At 39.0% G+C, this 23891-nt stretch overlaps 1 protein-coding gene and 1 long non-coding RNA gene across 11 annotated transcripts in view; one reads left to right on the plus strand and one right to left on the minus strand.

Annotated features, from left to right (window-relative positions):
* The window catches only part of LOC126374140 (transient receptor potential cation channel trpm), a 323537-nt gene that overhangs the window by 280753 nt on the left and 18893 nt on the right, over positions 1-23891 (minus strand). The window contains exon 1 of one of the 10 annotated variants that reach the window (XM_050020599.1): positions 13269-13383. The exons of the other annotated variants lie outside the window; for them this stretch is intronic. Coding sequence (XP_049876556.1) covers positions 13269-13364 — 96 coding nt within the window. The 5' untranslated portion in view covers positions 13365-13383. Of the gene's footprint in view, positions 1-13268; positions 13384-23891 lie in introns of those variants that run through there. 10 annotated transcript variants of the gene reach the window in all.
* The window catches only part of LOC126374253 (uncharacterized), a 260701-nt gene that overhangs the window by 133958 nt on the left and 102852 nt on the right, over positions 1-23891 (plus strand). The window lies entirely within an intron of this gene.

Consider the following 23891-nt stretch of genomic DNA (forward strand, 5'->3'; position numbering starts at 1 on the left):
TGTAATTATGTTATATATAACGTTTATATTAGTCACAATTTCCTGCAGTTGGCGTCTTGCACGCTGCGCGTACGCTGATTGGCTGCCGCCGTGAAAGCTGCCAACGCAACGGCGTGAACCGAAGCGACGGAAGGCACGTCTTTCCGGTGGCCATGTTTGCTCTCTCTGGCTCTCGTGGAGTCATCTCGCCGACGCAAAAAATCTTATGAACATTCTAAGATTTCATCTATGCAACCTCATTTCCTAGTATGGCTTTGAAATATACTACTCTGGGCGCCATCATACTCGCACAGACAGAGTACTGTGGGGCGGAAGGCAAGAGGGAAACCACTGCCCTATTTTTCCCTAAAAAGTAGCATGGAGATTGCTACACCGACAAAAGCGTGGCTCTTGCTATTGACTATAAAAAATAAATAAAAACAAAATAGTCAACGACTGTATTAAATAATAAGTAAGTAGGTAATCAAGTACCACTTTATAAATAAAAGCCTCTTAACCGACTTTTAAACTTACTTTTTTACGTAATAAACGCCCTTATCCCAAAGCGGTACTTATACAAAATTACCTAAATTTCAAGAGTAAAAAGAGGCAAATTTGAGTGAACAAAATAACTGTAGCAGATTGTGACATTTGAGTGACGTAATAATCCCCTAAACATGCTTAGCGAAATAACACAACCCAACTTACATCAAATATATAAAATATTTCTTTATCTTGCCGTCATAGTAACCTCTACGGCCTCCGTGGTCCAGTGGTTGAGCGTTGGGCTCGCGGTCCGGAGGTCCCGGGTTCGAATCCCGGTGGGGACATATCACAAAAATTACTTTGTAGTCCCTAGTTTGGTTAGAACATTACAGGCTGATCACCTGATTGTCCGAAAGTAAGACGCTCCGTGCTTCGGAAGGCATGTTCTTACCATGCCCACACCTAACTGATTTGACTAGTTGGAAACTAACCTATTGCTGACCCAATGTATTACAAAACGGCTTGCCGTAGAATGACCAGGGCAACGTGACCATGAGACATACATGCTCACTAGAAATGACACTATGTATCTCCCGTCTGTCTTCTTTGTGTGACACAATATAGATACAGACGATTAGCGGGAAAAATCGCTTTACTTGTACCGAGAGTCGAACGTGTCTGAAAGCAGTTGTCAAGATCCTTTAAAATAAAAAGAAATACCAAAATTAGGGGGTTAAAAACTGAATTTCGACAAACTGTTATCCGACAAGATTTTACTTCGGCATTATGAAAATCCGATACTTCTTTATTCCTACAATACATTCTACTCAAGAAAGAAAGAAAGAAAGAAGTATATTTTCTTTCTTTCTTTCTTACTCCGACAAAACATTTTTTCGTTATAATTTTACTAAAAAATGATGCGGATACGACAAAATTGTACCTCGACAATAGTGCATCTTATGTGTACACATTAATTGCAAAATGTACATCCATCGCAAGGTGAACTAAGTACCCACACCTAACTGATTTGACTAGTTGGAAACGTAAACCGTAAGCGTGGCCAATTATTGGTCAGCAAAAATTTAGTTTCGATCGCCATCGACTCGCAAAGAAGAAGTTGGAAACTAACTTATTATATGAGAAATCCATGCCCACTAGAAATGACACTATGTATCTCCCGTCTGTCTTTTTTGTGTGTCGCAAAATAGATACAGAGGATTAGCGGGAAAAATCGCTTTACTCGTATCCAGAATCGAACGTGTCTGAAAGCAGTTGTCGAGAAGCGACTCCGAACTCCGATAACACGACGAATTCGACTGACATAATATGTTCGGGAAGTAACACGTGAAGTCGAGAATTCCGGGGATACTTCCCGCTGTGAGACGTTACTTTTGTACGTGTCAAACAGGCCAGCTACTTCACGTATTTTCGCCAAAAAGAAAGGGAAGTATTACGTACGCACGTTCACAATGAAGTTGCGACCCGATAATACTGAACCAGACGGTGTAAAAGGCCACATTGAAGCGATTCATCTAAAAAGCAATGGATATGGTAACAAGTAATCAGTCTTCAGTCAGTCAGATATGTACAATCAAACAGCAAAAATGCAGTCACTGAGCCCAGCGAATTATTTGTAAACAGTGAAGTTATGAACCATTATTTGTCATAATTATAAAATTTATGTTTTTGTAGGTGGTTTGGTCTATTACAGAAACGACAAGTAACCAGGAGGTCTTAAGTGCAACCAGTTAATTTATTACTTTGCAAGAAACTGATTGGACGTTTGCACCTTATCGTACTTATGTACAAATATAAAATTCCCTAGATTCGTTAGGACAAAAAACCACCGTGGTCTAGTGGTTAGAGCGTTGGGCTCACGATCCAGTACAGGGTTCGATTCCCGATGGGGATATTGTCGAAATCACTTTGTGAGACTGTCCTTTTTTATAAAAAGTTAGATGATCCATGTTTCGAATGGCACGTTAAGCCGGTGAGTTATGTAAGTATGTACAGACTCGTTACATATGCCATGTCAAGGGCCTTTGGCGGCACTATAATAACCCTGACGCCAGGGTTGATGATGTCGGTCGATGACATAATGATATGAATATTCGGACAAAATTCTCGTACCACGCAGCAAAAGCAGCCCATCTTTTGTCTATCTGTCGGGTTTCCCGTCTTTGCGGAAATTGTATGCGAAACGGACGCGCGCTGCGATTCCAATCCACTCCAGGACCAGTCCGATTGAGGGCGATTGGCGTACGTGTGAGTGAGAAAGCTGTCATATAAAACTAGGTAAGTAAATAGTGCTTATTCCAATACACACCGTCTAATTTTACTTTAAGTTACACCTGTCGTTTTCTTATCCGACGAAAAAGAAAAGGACGGGTAATCGACATGCATAAAATTCATGAAACACACTTTACAGTGGCCAATAAATAACCCGACAATATTAAGTTGACAACCACACGTCAAATAGGTAGCATATCAGCAACAAGGTATAAGAAAACCAGGTATGCTCAATCCTATGACGAAGAAGTCTCAGTAAATAACAAATATGATAGTGCGACAGGGTTCTAAAGTGGGTACATGATATTACTCATGACTGTACAATCTGTGCTAACGCTGACAATGAGGCCTCTCCTATCGGTAATGAGGACAGGAATCGATTTGCCCGTCGGATTGTAATACGACTAGGGAAGTTATCCGTATTCTCTGTTCAATTAAGGACGTGGTTTTACATCGACCGGCCTGCGGGGGATTTCTTTGTAACCTCCTCCGTCAATAAGGAAATACAGGATGCTAGTGACATCGTAACGACAACTTTGAGAGATGATTCAGACCATGATTCTGGGTTGATATCAAGTAGAATTACCAACCTGATCAACCCTAGTTCAGGGTTATCATTGAGCCGTCAAAGGCCCCTGACATATTTATGAATTTTAATAAAAAAATGTAATAATAGGTGTAACATTTTGTCACGTTTGGCTATGACGTCACAGGTTGTTCTTTCATACAAATTACATATAAATTTCATGTTTTGACGTTTAATAAAAAGTAACTGATTTGCTTAGTTGGAAACTACCCTATTCCCTCAAGTCAGACAAAATAAATGCAATACGGATATTACTCATAAATTTCTATTTCCGTATATTGACGTACACTTCCGAGAAAAACTGTTTTGATAGTATTTATTTTGGTAAAATTTCTGTCCCTAGAGATTTTCAAGTTTTATTTATACTTTCACCTCAACAAACCAATAGAGACCTCATCACCTCACCACCTGTCACGTTGGTACAGAAACCTCGGTGAGGTGTGGGTACTTAGTTCATCTTGCGATGGATGTACCTTTGACTTTGAGTTATAGTCGTGCTTACACTGTTGTATAAGTAGGTAGTAATACGAAGATATGAAGATAAGTATATGAAGATTATGTACAAGTCCGCACATGGACTGGTGAACACGAGGCGACGGAGTAATCTCCAGATACATCTAGTCTTGCCGCTGTGGTGTACTGGTTGCACAAGAAACATACAGGATTACCCACATACATCAATTCTATCGTGTGGGTTGTGAGGCGGAGTTACTACTGAGCTGCCAAACGCCCCTGTCATGGCTCATGTATCGACTACTTACTTACATAAGTAAGTAGTAACGAGGACCAACGGCTTAACGTGACTTGCGAAACACGGATCATCTAACTTTCGGACAATCAGGTGATCAGCCTGTAGTGTCTAACCAAACTAGGGACCACAAAGTAATTTTCGTGATATGTCCCCACCGGGAAGCGAACCCGGGACCTCCGGATCGTGAGCCCAACGGTCAACCACTGGACCACAGAGGTCGTTACGAGGTGTATGACATACATAAACTAAAGCCGTGCAGTAGTCCGTCGTTCAGAAAATGCTACATCTAGTTAAAACCAGGGGGTGTAAAAAATACCACCTTAAAGATATTCAAGTTATTCAACCACAACCATTACAACCATTTTATTCTTACTTGTGGTTTTAGGCATAATGTAGACCTTGCAGTTGAGAATTCCGTAGTTAAACAAAATATCCATTTTGTAAATGAGTTTCTAAGTAACTTATAGCACCCCGGCTACTTCATACAAAACACCCCGTTTTACACAGACACTACACATTGACGTTATCGTACTTGCGCGTCTGTGTGTGTGATGTTTGACGCTATACGATTGCAGACTTATGTCCGAGAGGTTAGGTCACCACCGAAACGTATTTCTCGGGAATGTGGGTTTCCTTGCGATATTTTCCTTCACCGCTGAGCACGAGATCAATCACGAATCATTCAAGATCCAAATATGAATGTTTTTTTTTAATATAAGGCGAGCATTTCTATTATTAAAATGGACGTTACTTAGAGAACCTCGAAGAAAAAACCTCGTTTTACAGAGTCGTCTGTGTGTGACGTGTAAAGCCAATACGATTGAAGACTAAAGTAAGACCGAGGGGTGAGGTAAACCTAGCTCAGCCGGGGAGCGGAGAGTTGCCGTTCTACACGCAGTATTACTCCTTATTCTATGCTTGTAGGCTATCAAATAACAAAATACTCTACTTTTTTTGCAGTCAGTAACGGAATGCCTTCAGTTGTATATCTGCTACATACTCGTATTGGTACATAGATGCAGTAATCTGTACATTTCTCATCTATTTGCCGTCGATAGAATGGTATTTACATATCTACGGTTGCTTTGCTTGATAACTTCCTATTATAGATTCTGATGTAATGAGGAGCTCGGTGGCGCAGCGGTAAACGCGCTCGGTCTGCAATTGTTGAAGTTAAGCAACTTTCGCAAAAGGCCGGTCACAGGATGGGTGACCACAAAAATAAAAGTTTTCATCTCGAGCTCCTCAACGGCCTCCGCGGTCCAGTAGTTGAGCGTTGGGCTCACGATCCGGAGGTCCCGAGTTCGAATCCCGGTGGGGGCATATCACAAAAATCACTTTGTGATCCCTAGTTTGGTTAGGACATTACAGGCTGATCACCTGATTGTCCAAAAAGTAAGATGATCCGTGCTTCGGAAGGCACGTTAAGCCGTTGGTCCCTGTTACTACTTACTGATGTAAGTAAGTATTCATTACATGAGCCATGTCAGGGGCCTTCGGTGGCTCAATAATAACCCTGACACCAGGGTTGATGAGGTTGGTAATTCACCTCACAACCCACGCGAAAAAGACGAAGAACCCGTTATTATGTGTTTTAATTATGGTGATCGTAGCCTGGAAAGACCTTCATTGCGATACAAAATTACAACACAATGTTAAAATAACAAAACATCTTTCAATGGTATTATATAATAAACTTAAATTAAATTCTCCACGTTCTATTTTAGAAAACATAAATTTGTTTCAGCGCTGGATACTCAATCCGCATAAAAAGGTAGCCAACTAAATATTTACTTTGGTCAGGCTCCCAAAATAGATAGGTTAACCTTGTGCTTGTATTTCGTGTACGCTTTGAATTTTTTTCGCCTATCCAGGCTATAAGTTACTAACGATTTTTTGGTTGTAAGTTAGTAATCGTTACATGAGCCATGAAGCCATGTTAGGGGCCTTGGGCGGCTCAATATCACAAAAATCACTTTGTGATCCCTAGTTTGGTTAGGACATTACAGTGTACAAATAGAAAAAGGAACAAATCGCAAGATGTACAAAAGACACCAAACACAAGCAGTATACCAGAGTCGTGGCTCACACCGCCTGTCTGACTTCTAAACCCGCGAAAGGAAAACCAACCCAATACCTCCGAAACGCATTGTGGGAATGTGGGTTCCCTCACGATGTTTACCTTCACCGCTGAGCACGTGATAACCATTTATGATCCAAACATGAATTCGATGTAATTGTTTAACTTTATAACTTACTTTACATATCGCTGCTGGCAACAGTTGAGTTTGTACGTATAAAGAACTCAATTAGAAATAGGTATATTTTAATCTTTATATACCTTTTTACGCGCCAATTGCAATTTGATAAGAAGTGAATAATGTTATTGTTTAAAGGGGAAAGTTTTGATAATTTTAGATCATAATCGTAAGTCAATATTTATGCACATTGAGGTAGGTAGTTGAGGTAGTTGAACGGTAAATCTCCGCCCCGCACCAATTAGTACCGGGCGCCTACCTCACCCCCTCTGGGTCTTACTATGGTCATAGTAGTAAGCACGCGAACTGTGTCTCACTCGCTCCTTTAGCTGCTACACTATAAGAATGAGATTTTTGTATGGAGTGCCCGGGGTGCTTACTATGGGTCTCGTTAGGAGACTCGGTGTCGCTCAGCGGGCAACGGAGAGAGCTATGCTCGGTATTTCCCTGCTCGATCGAATCAGAAATGAGGAGATCCGCAGGAGAACTAAAGTCACCGACATAGCTCGGAGAATTGCCAAGCTGAAGTGGCAGTGGGCAGGACACATAGCGAGGAGAACCGATGGCCGATGGGGCGGAAAGGTTCTAGAATGGCGACCACGTGTCGGATGACACTCAGTGGGTAGGCCCGCTACAAGGTGGACCGACGATCTGGTGAAGGTCGCGGGAAGTCGCTGGATGCGGGCAGCGCAGGACCGATCGTCGTGGAGATCCTTGGGGGAGGCCTATGCCCAGCAGTGGGCGTCGTACGGCTGATGATGATGACCCGGGGTGTAGTACCTCTATGCAGACGCTTTAAACATAGGATACTTAAGCCGTTAGTCCCGGTAACTACTCACAGAAACATGTAAGTACGTAGTCGTTACACGAGTCATGCCAGCGGCCTTTGGTGGGTCAATAATAACCCTGACACCAGGGTTGATGGGGTTGGTAATCCACCTCACAACCCACACGATAGAAGAACAGACAGCTACGTGAGGTGTGGGTACTTAGTTCGATGTTCATCTTGCGATGGATGTACTTCTGACTACTCTGGTTGATGTCAGGCCTGGTAAGAAGAATAGAGAAAGCAGATTCCGTGTGCACCTTTTCTTTAAGCAGGGCTATTTTCAAGTATATGGGCACAGCGCAAATGGTTAGGATTCTTCCTTTCCATCATTTTTTTCCTTTCCATAACTGTTTTGCAATTAATGTGTATCATACGCGTAAGATAAACCACCTCATAGCCCAAACAATATAAGAACACATTAACATACGTATATACAACCACGCCTATTTCCCATTGGGGTAGGCAGAGAACAGGGAATTCTATTTACTATGATCCTGACACACCACTTTCGCTTCTTCTACTCCCATCAAAGTCTTCGTGCGTGCTCGTCGGTTAAGAGTACTCTCGACCTGGGGCCTGTTTAATAAAACTTACAATTGTAAATTACAACGACAATTTGATGTTCATTGCGTAGCTAAAATGAAACTGCAAAATATTCGTGATCACACACTCCGCAATGTACATCAAATTGTCATTGTAATTTACAATTGTAAGTTTTATTTAACAGGCCCCAGGTCGAGAGTACTCTTAACCGACGACCAAGCACGAAGACTTTGATGGGAGTAGAAGAAGCGAAAGTGGTGTGTCAGGATCATAGTAAATAGAATTCCCTGTTCTCTTAAAACATCCTTCTTTTAAAATATCTTGGGTCTCATCGAGATATGTACTAGGCCTTTCTTTTTCAACCGTACCACTACATATTAAAGTACATTGTAACTGAAAAATAGTTGGATATCAAGAGGCAAGCGGAAAATTTCACGTAAGCGATTTAAGTTGAATCGTAAAGCGCCATAAAAATATCCTGGATCTGATCGCGGTATGTTCGCCTAGGCCTTCCTTTTTCAACCGTACCACTACACATTAAAGTACAGATCAGAACAGAACTTAATATTCATTTATTTAAGAGAAAAATAAATCAAATCAAATCAAATATACTTTATTGCACAGAACTACATTTAAACAATCAGACATAAAATAAATAAATTCATAAATTCCTGGTTACAGGCAAAAATGTTTTATAGTGTTAAAGTTCCTGGAAAATCGTGGTAAATTGTAATAATTTATGGTATAACCAAATATTTTATTTAAATGACATTTATTATTTTATTGTATACTCACTTATTTTTATTGAATTAATTTTATCTTGACATTGAAATGATGATTAATGAAATTATGAAAATGACATAAAAAATATGAAACTAGAAATTGAATGACTAGAATGTTATTTTATTTAATTTATTGACATGCGTATCAACTGTATTATTGAAATTGTATTATGTGTAGTTACGTTTATTAATTATGGTTATTGCACTTTGCTTCCTTATTGAATTCTAATGTTGTACACCTAACTAGGTAGCTGTAATGAAACTAATGTATTATTATTTTCGACCTACTTAAAAACTTCTATAAGTTTTTCTATAATTAAAATTCAAATTATTTTATTTGAATTTGAATTTACATTGTAACATAGTTTGTCTTTTGCCTCTTTTCCCTTACTCTTACTAGCACTTCCTCATTAGTAACTCTTTCAGTCCAACTTAATCTTTCCATCCTCTTCCAACACCACATTTCAAAGGCCTCGAGTCACTCTCTGTCTTTCTGAGTCAGCGTCCACGTTTCACATCCCTATTCAACCGTACCACTACACATCATCTTCAGCCCATTAACGTCCCCACTGCTGGGGCACGGGCCTTCCCTATGGATGGATAGGGAGATCGGGCCTTAAACTACCACACGGGCCCAGTGCGGATTGATGGTTATTAACGACTGCTAATGCAGCCGGGACCAACGCTCGAGCTCGAGATGTACCACTACACATTAAAATACATTGTAACCGTAAAATAGTTGGATATCAAGAGGCAAGCGGAAAATTTCGCGTGAGCAATTTAAGCTGAATCGTAAAGCGCCCATAAAACGACCATGCATGGAAAAATGCGGACCTGAAATAAAATATTTTATTTTAACACGCACTTATTATTGGTACATCGCCGTTTCATATTTATTTCCTGACAAATAAAAGTCGGACGAATATGTTATATTTACGGATGTTACGTGGCGCCACGTGTTACGGTGAAAAACATGATGATTTACGTGGCAAACAGACACGTGAATTTATTGTTTAATGTCATACACACATACGGGAGATGAAACAAGATTTTTTAAATGTCCGTCATGTGGTTAAAATACAGCACACAAATACACATTGATTTCGACCATGAGCCCATTGGGTATCGAACCCGGACCTCCAGATCGTAAGCCCAACGCACTAACCACCTCTGTAGTATTCAATCAAATTAGAAGTTACTTTTTATGTTTATAAATTTATTACTAAAATTAAGACTTATATATACTTATGAGGAGCTCGGTGGCGCAGCGGTTAACGCGCTCGGTCTGCGATTGTTGAAGTTAAGCGACTTTCGCAAAGGCCGGTCATTGGATGGGTGACCACAAAAAAAAAAGTTTTTATTTCGAGCTCCTCCGTGCTTCGGAAGGCACGTTAAGCCGTTGGTCCCGGCTGCATTAGCAGTCGTTAATAACCATCAATCCGCACTGGGCCCGCGTGATGGTTTAAGGCCCGATCTCCCTATCCATCCATAGGGAGGGCCCGTGCCCCAGCAGTGGGGACGTTAATGGGCTGATGATGATGATGATATACTTATGAAGTTATTTTTAGAGCCGTGGTAGCCCAGTTGGTAGAACGCTTGCCTCTCACTTTGAAGTCGCGGGTTCGAATCCAGCACAGGCCTAAAAACCAACAATTGTCGAATTTGTTTTCGAATTTTATTCATATTTGGATCATAAATGATAATCACGTGCTCAGCGGTGAAGGAAAACATCGTGAGGAAACCCACATTCCCGAGAAATGCATTTTCGGAAGTATATGACCTAATTTATATTGGGCTGGTTTTCCCTTGGCGGGTTGGAAGGTCAGACAGGCAGTCGCTTCTGTAAAAAGGTCCCCGATACCGACCCCGCCGGCGTGGTCGACGATTTCCCTCATTCAGCGCTTATCGCTATCGACCCACTAGGGTCGATTAATTCTTTCAAATATTTTTCCTCTCAGACGACGCCCTGAGCCGAGGTTCGCGCCCAACTGGGCACCCTCAGGCCTGTTGTCTTAAACGTTGTACCGGGTGAGAGCCTTCAGCGCTCCCCATTTGTCCGGCCAAGTAGTTAATGCCATCTGCGGCAAATCTACAATAAGTCACGTCAAAAAAAAACCGGCCCTGTCTAATCTTCAGGTTAGGTAAGCGGACCCTGCGAAAAACGTAATAATGCTTGGGAGTTGATGATGAGGTTATTTTTATATTTATTCTTGTACAATATTTTAATAGGCAAAATTATCTGCCGTTGACGTCAAATTCGTAACATTTATTTGATCACACATTACTCTTTATCTAAGTAGAGAAAGCCAAGATTTGACAAAGGTTTAGCAGTAATGGAACACAGATATAGTGAAGCAAATAACATTTTCTGTGCGACTTATTATAACGAAGGACTTTTCAAGACACGTTCCCCAAAAAGATTATATTATATTATTATTATTATTATTATTATTGTGTATGGCAGACAAAAATAAAATATCCTGCGTGGATCAAATATCCAGCTTAAGCTCCCCTAACCAAGTCTCTGCTGCATCCGTCACACAATGCAGCTCGGCTATACCACCTGAGAACTGGTGCAGAGGGCACTCGTTTATTATGTGAGATATGGTTTGATCCGGGTGACCACATTCACAGTATCGCGACTCCTTTAAGCCCCATTTATATAGGTGATGTTTTGACTTGGTCCATGGTTTCTCTAACCATGGAAAAAGATATAGATAGAGCTGTATAACTCCTACATGATGTCAGATAGAAAAGAATCTATCTAATATCGACTGATACATCACTATGCTAATGCACGTCACAACACTAGCTTACGTACTTTGACAGATCTAATTCTTACCGCGCATTGAGACTATTGTAAAATGTTATCTTATTGAAATATAATCAATAATTGTACTGAACTGGGGCGTTAAAATGGCCACATCGAAGCAATTCATCTAAGAAAGCAATATCGCAATTTGACATTTGTTTGCATTGCGCACTTACTTTTATATGCGCAAATGTCAAATAGCAATATTGCTTTCTTAGATGAATTGCTTCCATGTGGCCATTTTAACCCCCCAGGGTCGTAGTAAGTGGAATTCTGTAGTCTCTACCTACCCCAATGAAAAATAGGTGTAATGTTATTTATTTATTTATTAAGGTACATACAACATTACAGTATGGCCTAATGCGCTGTATGACGAGAAAACAATATACAAACTAATACAACAAAAATAAACATTGAATGAAAAAAAGAAACAAAAAGAAAAATAAGACTATAAATAACATGGAAAACATTAAAAGAAATTACAATTTCAAAATTAAAAAGTAAACTATCACACAAAAATAAAAATAATAATATAAAAAACAAAACAGTAAAGAACAGTTATATACGTGTACGTAGCTCCCTCGCTGACCTAACTTGTTAACCTACTTTTTGAAGCTCCTAGCATGAACCAGCTTGTATTTTATTAGAATAGGTGAGATCATAGACCTCCTATAACAAATCCCATCTTGTCACAAACGACTGCGTGTAACAACACTGTACGGTCACGAGCATTAATATGTGTACACTTTGGTACCATGTCACATTAACTTTTTTGACAAATTGAACTGTAAGTCTCACTAAATGTCAAATATGTTAGTGCGACAGAGTCCTAAAGTGTGTATAAAATTGCTCATGACTGTACAACCAATATTGCACTTTATTTGAAAAGCCATAATAGAAATGGAAATACTCTTTATTTGCCCTTGAAAAGGATACATTAATAGATGGATGTACGTACATAGAAGTTCCTCCTTATCAGCTATCAACAATAGCATGCAAATATTGTTAGAATTTAGGTATACTTGTATGTCATGTCATGTACTTACTTGTGAGTAGTCATTACATTATCACTACATAGTATAAAACAAAGTCGCTTTTTCTGTCCCTATATCCCTATGTACGCTTAAATCTTTAAAACTACGCAACGGATTATGATGCGGTTTTTTTAAATCGATAGAGTGATTCAAGAGGAAGGTTTATATGTATAATAACATCCATTAAATAGTGGAGAATAACTGTATTTTTGAGGTTTTAATGTGATGTCGTAAATAATTTCATTTTTTCCTAAGCATTGCAGCCGAGCGAAGCCGGTGCGGGTCGCTGGTATCATTATAATAATCAAACAAAAATAAATATGAACTTATACTGGCCCCGATTCCTACAGACACATACTATATTTTTTAAGTTATACCCGTCACTTTCGTATACGTAGAAAAGGATAGGGACGGAAGAATGATAACTTTTAACTTTGAAATTAATAACCCGGGTGAATAGAATAGGGATCTCGCTCATATGCAACATCAATATCTACATAACTTAATATATATATATATATATATATATATATATATATATATATATATATATATATATATATATATATATATATATATATATATATATATATATAACTTAATACATACAACACGGTTCGGTCGGTTTTTTTAGAAAAACTCATACATATAGCTCCTACATATTAGCGAATGTGAGTCTATTCGTTTATTGGATGTCACTGGTGTCAGTTGTGTTGCGATGGATGTACCTCTGACTACCCCAATTGGGATATAGTCGTGAACTTATGTTACGTCACATAAAATATTTCTATATCGTCGTATATGTGGCACAACCAATCTTAACTCAACTTTCTGGAGAAAGGATTCGTTACCCGATGAGGCTCCTTCCTCCCCTAAAGTAGTAGAGAAAGAAAAGTATTTAAAAAACATAAAAAAATACCTTTTTCACTGGCGGTTTGACAGGCTTCTGGTTGTACGCAGAAGTGTACAATATAGTATGGATTGGCGCCTCTGTAGGTATTCCCAGCGAAGTCATCTTGATGTCACATCTGTTTTCATAATCACTGCACTTTCATTCGAATAAGTAGTCACTTTGGATCACTTTATATTAGATATATTTTTAACTTAATTAAACGTTATCTCGATATGAATTATAACATAAATAAATGCCTATTTAAATTGATAACGTTATTTAAGAATAAACAACTTGTAAATGTTCCGTTAATAAGCACATTTAAATAAATAAATTAAAAAAGTTTTTACGTCAAAAAGAATAGGTATAAAAAATAAGTATTTTTTAAAGTGATACACGTCTGAAAAGACGTGCACGTTAGTCAACTGGATATATTCGTATGGCAAGGAGTTGCGTAGACGCATCTATGATGATATTTTATGGGATACGTGCGTCATAAACTCGAGAGCACACGAAACATTACACAGCGCAGTATAACCTGACGCAGGCCTGATTATGATATTTTTGGTTCGTAACATGCATAACGCCTATAATGCCTAAGGGTGCGCACTGCATCAGATCCGAGTCCGTGAAAATTCATTACTAAAAGGTCGTCGAATTGGGTAGTATCCTAGGTCAAAGATAAATTCATCATCATCATCATCAGCCCATTAACGTCCCCACTGCTGGGGCACGGGCCTTCCCTATGGATGGATAGGGAGATCGGGCCTTAAACCATCAGGCGGGCCCAGTGCGGATTGATGGTTATTAACGACTGCTAATGCAGCCGGGACAACGGCTTAACGTGCCTTCCGAAGCACGGAGGAGCTCCAGATGAATACTTTTTTGTGGTCACCCATCCTATGACCGGCCTTTGCGAAAGTTGCTTAACTTCAACAATCGCAGACCGCCACCGAGCTCCTCGTTGCCGTTCTATACGTAGTATTATTCTTTATTCTATGCCTAAGCCACAATTGTTCCTACTATACCATTGTTCAATAGTATTGTCTGTCCTTTGTGTCCAAGAAATGATTTGTTTTGTATTATGTAAACATGTAATACAAACCGATAGGTTAGTACTACGATGAATAGGAAAATAACATTACTACAGCCGAAAGTGAATAGTAAACCCAGTAATATTATAAATGCGAAAGTAACTCTGTCTGTCTGTTAGCTTTCACGCTTAAACCGCTGAACTGATTTAAAGGACCATGAGTCAAAACGTCCCCCTCCACCAAAATATTTCACACATAGCTCATCAAAGATGTACCACTACCGTACATACAGCGCTTGATACAAAAATGCGGCGAAAACTTTTATAAAACAAACAAACCCCATTAAGGACTATGGGCGTGTTTATGTTTGAATATAATTGATGTAAGTACGTAGTCGTTACATGAGCTATGGCATTTGGCGGCTCAATAATAACGCCGACACCAAGGTCGATGAGGTTGGAAATCAACTTCACAATCTACACGATAGAAGAAGGTTGGAAGGTCAGATAGGCAGTCGCTTCTGTATAAAGCTGGAAGTTTTTAGCATAGAATAAGGAATATTACTCAGTATAGACCGGTTACGGGTCCTTCTTCTTCGTCGTTCCGTCACTGCTAAGGATCGCGACCACAGGTTATGGTTTTCCACTTGGTACGGCTATATGCTGCGTGAACCGCCCTCTGTATGCTGCCCACCGTCTTCTTCACGATGTCAGACCACCTCGTAGGCGCCCATTTGCCCAACGATGATCTGCTTCTTCAGACTGTGCTTTGGAGACCGCATAATATGTCCGAAGAAGCTTAGGGCACGATTCCGGCATATTGAGGAGAGCCGCTTCGTGATCTTGAGCTCTTTTAATATGGACTCACTAGCTTTTGCCCGCGACTTCGTCCGCGTGGCGTGTTATAAAAGAGAGATCTTTGTGTGTGTGGGAGTGCATATCAAATTTCAAGCATCTAACTTATGCAGTTTAGATTTTTTCATACAAATGTTTCTTCCCGCTAACTCCCGTTTCCGTGGAAATTTTGCAATATCCTGTTGCAACTAAGCTTTAAGTTAACTAAGGTACCTGCATCCAAATTTGAAGCGTCTAACTTAAGCGGTGTTAAGTAATCAATTATCAGTTAGCACTTTAAATCTCCCGCTCTTCCTATGTCCATTCCAATACATCCATTCATTCGTCCCAACGACCCATTTTCGCTCTCTTCAAATGCGGTCGTCAAGTGTGCGTACGGACATCATAACATATTGTGTTAAAAAATCATAAAAACTACCTAAGTGACCATCTCCAGCTTCTAAACTTCACCGTGAACAAGTAATAAGGGGCGCCCCTCAGGAACAGCATTCCAGCCAAGACAAGTTCAGAGCCTCATCACACGTGAGTCCGTTTCCCTTTTCCATCTTTTAAAGTGCTCACAACCCGACAAGGCAACCCTTTGGATTTACAGTCGTGAGCTATCGAAATCATTAACAAGCGGTTTAGATTTTTCATACAAAAGGATTTTCCCGCTAATTCCCGTTCCTATGAGACTTCCGGGAATTCCTTTCTTAGTGCACCTCTACGGTATCTACGCTACGTTCCTTCCAAATTTCAAGTGCCTACGTTTAGCCGTTTAGACTGTGCGTTGATATGTCAGTCAGTCAGTTTCTCCTTTTATATATTTAGATTCGTACGCATCGCAGTCCAAGGTATGCGTAGCAACCTACGCCAACACCACATAACGCGATAACGCTCCGCCCCGCACCGATTCGTGCCGGGTGCCAACCTCACCCCCTCTGGGTCTTACTTTAGTCTCAAATATTCTCTCATTTAACCAAAGAGACTTCTGTATTGAAGGACTTTCCAAGCTACGTTCCTAAAAACTATATAGATGGCGCTGTAAGGATCTCGTATGCTTCTGCCATTAAATTGTTTTTTAATAATTATGTAGGTACCCGAGTAATGAGAAAATATGTAATTTTATCACGTTAAATCTCGATGTATAGTAGCGCATGTTATATTTTTTAATTTACGCGTTTAAATAATGAATTATATGTATAACAATAAATCGAGTACAAATTCTGCAAATTTCTAATCGCGTAAGTAGGAGTTTTAAGAAATGGGACGGATTTTTCTTTTCGAAAAATTACACTAAACCTTCTCTTGATTAATTTTAATTTTAATAAGTAGCTAGAGTGTATACGAATTTATTTCTTTTTGTCACTATATAGGTAGATAGTAAGAAAGAAGAGTATGTATAGGTAGGTCTAACGATCACACACAGAAAATTACATTATTTTTATAATACCTAATTAACAAAATCGTATTATTAAACAAAAATAAGTAGGTAATCACAAAAAACCATCACACTAACAAATAATCCACGAAAACGATCGCACAAAATCACTTCTAACCCTGAAAATTGAATTCAGAACGCAATTCAAAATTTAAATTTTGAATTTGGAATGCTTTCGGAAACAGAATGCGAAGACGCATCGCATTACACTGACTACTGTTAAATAAACACGGCCTAGTTGAAGATATGATGCTATGACTTTGTCGCGACGGCTTTATTTTAATTTGACTGTAAGTAATTGGGTCGTGTAGGTTCAAGATAAATTATTAAATTCTGATTACCAAATAAAGACATTTAAAACTAACGAAAGACATTTCTTTTTTCTATTTAACTTATTTAAGAATTTTAATCAAGAAAAACGTGATAATAAGTCCGACATCTTATCACGTTTTTCTATGACGTCACAGTGTGCTTTTTCATACAATTTCCTTAGTAAATTCGTGTTTTGACGTTTAGTAAGAAGTATCTGATTTGACTAGTTGGAAACTAGTCTATTTGGATCTGTATCTAATGTGTTTAATGTTATGTGTGTATATTTTAATGTTGTAAATGTATATGTGTGTCGTAGATTTTACGTAAATAAACTTTTTTATTATTATTATTTTTTTTTATCTAAATTGTATAATATCGGTAATTCGGTGGCATATGTACCTAAACTTGATGGTAGTACATAACATAGAATTGGTATTACCGTTCAAGTTTTCCAACGTCCGACCTATAGTCATTATAATACACGTAATTAACTCCGCAGTAGAACCGTCTAGGCATGCGTTTATACTGCGACCATTAGATGCTATTACTATGAATATGGAGTAGCAGACTGTGACCATTACACCTGAGCAAGATCCTGGAGATATTACCTATATTAACGTAAAACACGGATATACGCTTCCAGTAACATAGGTTCTCTTTATAAAAAAGAGACAATAGAAACGCGTGCAGTATTTCAGACAAAATAATAATAATTAAATATATCCATGAATGAACGAGCAAAAGGGCTTACCAATAAACAGAAGGATAAATCAAGACTATAAAGGAAATGCCACACGGGCGTTGCCGCTCCGTTCTTCTTCTTCTGTCGTGTGTATTGTGAGGTGGTTTACCGACCCCATCAACTCTGGTATCAGGGTTACTATTGAGCCGCCAAAGTCCTCTGACGTCCTCCGACGAACGTTGTGGCGCACATTTGTTGTTTTTCTTTATTTTTATATTCTCCAGTGTTTATTTCGGGTGTAGAGTTATTAGAATCTGCTTAGGTCCATACGCAAGACCTAGCAGGGGCTCGTATGGAGTATTAGATGTCTTAACGCTTCACATAGTATAAAGAGACGACTTTCGACCTTAACGATACGTACAGTACATACATGTGCATGTCCTAAGACCTTGTCAGTGCGCTCAAGTTTTAATATTTTTATTCTGTTTATATACGTGGAAACCTGTTACTGGCTTAGTTTTTAAGTATGATATTTTTTCTATAGTTGTTAAGAGCTGTTGTTGTTAGTCTCTTAAATATTAAATAAATAAATAAATACATTTATTTCTACATATTTGGTATCTTGTTGGTTGCGCAACCAACTGCACACATTTGTGGTGTCCTAGTGCAAAATTATGGCCCTAAGATTACAAGTACATTGTACGGAAGAGTAAGATAATGGCCCCGATTCCTGCAGACATCTCTTAATTTTACTTTAAGTTATACCTGTCATTTTCTTATCCGCCGAAAAGGAAAGGGACGGATGATTGACAGCTCTTAATTTTAGGAAGAATGAGTAAATAAATGAATAACCCGGGCGAATTTTTAGACGGTTGTTTTAGATTTGTGCTTAAAATTGACGTGTGTTCCATAAATTTTATGCTTGTCGATTACCCGTCCCTTTCCTTTTCGGCGGATAAGAAAGTGACAGATATAACTTAAAATAAAATTAGATGGTGTTTACAGGAATTAGCACCAATATTAATATATCTTTGTTTTACAAAAAAAAGCCTTAAATACTTACATAACAATATTAGTTCACATTCACAAGCTGTGACATAATTATTATAAGTCAATTGGTATCCCTAAAAGTTTGAAAAATGGGCTAAGGATACCAGTTTCCAAGACTGCGGAAGTATTAAGTGGGATTGTGATCAAACGTGACCCTATTACTAACTAAAGTAGTTAGTTAAACAACCACTAATATATATTACGAGGAATAAGTTCCCAGATCGCTTCCGCAGCACTTCTCAAACCAGATTAATCGTTCCCGGTTGGTTTGCTGACAAAGGGTAGACAATATCAATCAGATCAAAGAGAGGATACGTTCAAGCGTCAAAAGTACTTTATTAGCTGCTTTATTCGGCAGCCTTACGTGGAAAAAATCGGGACTTTTCTCAAATCCAATAAGATGAATTTTCTCAAAATAAGGTAAGTATCTGAAGGTTTTCTTTGATTATAATAAAAAGAACTTGGATAAGAAACCAAGATCACATGAACAGGTGCTTACCTGTGTGTTTCGTTAGCAGAAATTGTTATAAATAGAAATAAGACCTGAATATAGTAACAAATGTGATAGTAAAAAAAAATATATTAAATACAGAAATAAGTAGTGTAAGGAACTAGCTGTAAGAAAAACTGTTGTATAAGCGCATATTGTGCTATGCGATTTATAAAAAATAAAAATAAAAAGGATACGTATTCATGTGAGAAAAAAAAAGAAAAAAAAACTATATACCTATAGTGCACACACACCACGGTTTGACGAAAGGTGCGTGCAACATTGTACGTACCTGGAAAAATCTATAGAGAAATGATAAACAAAAAAGCCTTTTATATCAATGTTAAACTGAAAAACCGACAGAGGGATTGTGTCCTCTAACATGATGGACTAATGTTATGGGCGATAGGCTGATCCCTTATCACCATAAGGTTCATCATATCCAGCTTAGGACTTCGTATCAACAGTGGCTGCAAGTTGTCTTTGATTACTTGTGGCTCTGCCCACCCCATTAGGGATTACGGGCGTGAGTTTATGTATGTATGTATGTTAAACTGAAAAACATCTGTGACATCCATGTCACAGGAAAACCAGTAAAACACAAAAAAAAAACAGGTGCTTACCAACTTAACTACCCGGTCGTCATTATGGGTATCATTATGATAATGTTTTGCAATCTCATGTCTTAGGCTCGGTCCAGTCTTATACAGTAACAACGTAGGTAACAACACACCACGGACAATCCATACAAAAATATCAATCTTACCGTTTACCGCCTAACGTGCAATTGTGAGCGAGACACAATCCGCGCGCTTTCCCCCTTATTCCTTAGCGGCTTACGGTCGATTAAGACTAAAGTAAGACCCAGAGGGGGTGAGATCGACGCACGGTACGTATTGGTGCGGGATGAAGTTACCGTTCTATACGTTGTATAATTTATTATTCTATGGTAACAGTTTGGTACGCAACTTTAACGCAACTCACGTGATTGTAGTTTTAGAAATCACGTGAGGCGCATAGTTTGAGCGTGTGCGGAAGACAACGCCGCACCCGATGCAAATTACATCAAGGGCTTTAGCAAGTGGTCGTAAAATGTCTATTCAAGTTGCTGTGCCGCGGGGGTAGATCTCACTACGAATTCACGCGTGGCGCGGCCATTATGGACGGCGATACGGCTCATCACCAGTCACGTTTTGGTCTAACAGAAAGCTTACGCTTAGCTTTAGCCGTTCTCGTTTCATCTTGCGATAAGTGTACTTCTGCCTAGCCCAATAGGGAGTATAATCGTGAACTTATGTTATGACCTAAACAGAACTCGAACCCGGAACCTCAAATTAGGTAATCCATGTGTCTGTCTAACCAATATAGCACAGAGTTGGTCAGTAAAAACCACTAACATTAATTTAGTAATAAATCCGTGAAAGCATTTTCATTTAACATTCCATAATTAATGTGTAGGTAAGCAAAATCACTGTGTAAAGGTGTAGACAGACTTGAGTATTCATTTGTAATGAGCATTTGTGCGAATGTTACAATACGAGAAAATACGAGAACATTTTAGCGAGCATTTTATCGAGCGTTCTTGCTCATGAAAATGTTCATAGCAATGTTTGGCTCTATGCTTGGCTCGGCTCGTTGTTCAGTTCGACAAATATAAAAATGGCGAATGCTCGATGTTCTGTTACAAGTGAATGCTCAAGTCTATCAGCACTTTTAGAGCATTTGGCGTTTTTGAAATTGTCGAACTGAGCGTCTAAAAAGGCCATTGCAGTTCATCTAAAACTAATGTTGCAACAAATATCTTATATCAAGGTAGTTCTTCGAACAGTGGAAGTCAATATAATTACGGTAAATAAAAAAAATATTCTAGATATTTCTGCCTTTTTGCAAATATCCAGTTGCAGCTTACGTAAATCGGCGACATAAGCATGTTCTAACTGGATATTGGCAAAAAGACAAAAGATTCTAAAATATATTTGCTGTTACGGTATTGATATTGACTTCCGATGTTCGCGGAACTACCCAGCAATATTGCTTTTTAGATGAATTGTTTCAATGTGGCCTTTTGTAACCCTCTGCAAAACGAATAGAACCAAGCATAGAGTCGAACATCGCTACGAACATTTTCACGGTCATTCTGGCGCACAGCGAACGCTCTAGTAAATGCTCATCGTTTCTGGTCATTCTTCATAAAGATATCGGACGTGGCGGTCGTGTGTGTGACTGTGCTCGTCGAAACGATTCGGCTTAGCAAAATGCTCGAACTGTTCACCAGAATGTTCGCTAGATCGCTCCCGTCAATTGTTTTCTGTCATTTAAATTTCGAAATCACTATCATTCTGCGAGTCACCAGCCTACTTCTCGATCAGCGTCGAATTTGAACCCCTGTACCGGATTTGCATGAGTTATTAACTTATTTATCATAAGTGCAGTTTTCACTTAACAGTTAACTCGCCCATTATACACGGCGATACGGCTCACCATCACGTTGGACTAACAGAAAGCTAGGAAAGTTCTTGCGATGGATGTACCTCTGACTCCCCCAATTGGGATATAGTCTTGACCTTGAGTTATATAACATATGTTAAAATGTTCATTACATCTGCGCCTTAATGAAGTAAATAGGAAAGGTCAGCTGTAATATAATGATGACTAGGTAAGTGTTTATTTGACTTTCGAAACTGTTGAACAAAGAACGTTAAATATTTGCAACATAGAGGTTATTATTTGAACATTGTTATGTGGAATACCGTATTGCATATTTAGATTGTTTTGATAGTTGGCAATATGCATGTTTGTATTACACAAAGGTATACAGGGTGTTGAGGAGCTCGGTGGCGCAGCGGTAAACGCGCTCGGTCTTCGATTATTGAAGTTAAGCAACTTTCGCAAAGGCCGGTCATAGGATGGGTGACCACAAAAAAAAGTTTTCATCTCGAGCTCCTCCGTGCTTCGGAAGGCACGTTAAGCCGTTGGTCCTGGCTGCATTAGTAGTCGTTAATAACCATCAATCCGCACTGGGCCCGCGTGATGGTTTAAGGCCCTATCTCCCTATCCATCCATAGGGAAGGCCCGTGCCCCAGCAGTGGGGACGTTAATGGGCTGATGATGATGATACAGGGTGTTAGTGACACCGTAACGAACACTTTGAGGGATGATTCAAACCATGATTCTGAGTTGAAAAGTATGGAACTGAAAATAATTAAAAAATACACTAAAATTGCCATGAATTTTTCGACAGGAAATACCACTTAGAATATTTTCATTACGCTGTCACCAACACCCATACTTGCCCGAACGGCTACCTGTACGTACATATTCGGGGTGTAAGTGACATCGTAACGAATACTGAAGGAGATGATTCAGCTGAAGATATTGAGTTAATATCAAGTGGAATTTTCCATCTTGCAACGACTGAACTGCCCACCTTAGAAAGGTTGGTAGCGTAAAGCGTTTTGCTATGAAGGTTTTTTTGACAAAACTTTTTGCATATTTGCCGCATATGACATTAACTACTTGGCCGGACATATGGGAAGCGCAAATACAACGGTACAAATTACAACAGGCCTGAGGATGCCTAGTTGGGTTGCTTTACAGTGCATTGTAAAATTTCATACCACAAGGTAAATAACAACCTTTATTTTATTTCCGGCAAAAAAGTTTTCACACAGAATTTAATTTTGACTTTTAGCGGACACGGCAGTACAAAATATCCATGTTCGGTATAATTGTGGGTGTTCGTTACACACAACAGTTACGTTGGACGTTAATACTACGGCTGGCTATTTGCTGTTTCCACTTTAAGAAAATAAACTTTATATTTGTACTCGTAATGGTACTGATTCCGATACACACCTAAGTTTATTTTAAATTGTACCTGTCATTTTCTTATCCGTCGAAAAGGAAGAGGGGTAATCGACAGGCATATTATGGAACACGCGTAAATTTTAGGCAAAAGTAATTTCGCCTTTTCGATGACGAATAATAATATAAAATATCAGCAAGCCGACGCGACGAGATCACTTCGTCGATTCCAAGGAGGTAACTTATCATCACAGAGTAAACAAACCACAGTAATCATACAATTTGTTTAATCAACACGCTGTTTACGTAAATGTTGCTTCTCTACCGTTAATTTAATCTCTATCTTGAAAGGGAGACAGTTCAGATTTAGGTGAAAGGTAGTGATAAGAACAGCAATAAAGTAGCTACTGTGTGTAGAGTTGTATAACACGCGTAAAGTCACGTACGCAGTCTCTATCGGGGTATGCAGAAGATGTACTTTCCTCATAATATAAATAAACAAAACAATACAGCCAAGCATTTAAATAAACAAGCACCACCATTCCTCCATTACCTACACCATGGAAGGTTAGCTGGAATAGATTTAGTTTACGTTTCGTTACATCTTCTCTTTATGTTTATATTTGTACAATAAAAATGATATAACTTTCCGTAGTTTGGATAGGATGTAAATTACCAGATTACTAAAAATAAGATGATTCCGTACTACAACGGGTACTATTAAAATATTAACCTAACCTGTAATTGAGCCTTACGTTGAGATTAGATAAAGGAACCTTGAAAAAAAACGGGATAAACGCTACGCAGATTCACGATGCTTGCTTGGATGAGGTAAAGGGACAATGAACCATCACCTAATCTGCTATTTCATCAGAGATAAGAATAAGAAATGATTTATTGCGATTGCGACCATCCGCGCCGCGCGATTTCGACCAATACCCATACGACGTTTAACTGCGTAGATAGCATTCGCTACGAATACACTAATGACCGAAGCTCTCGAT

This window comes from Pectinophora gossypiella, chromosome 17 (genome assembly GCF_024362695.1).
Source record: "Pectinophora gossypiella chromosome 17, ilPecGoss1.1, whole genome shotgun sequence".
Lineage (NCBI taxonomy): Eukaryota > Metazoa > Arthropoda > Insecta > Lepidoptera > Gelechiidae > Pectinophora > Pectinophora gossypiella.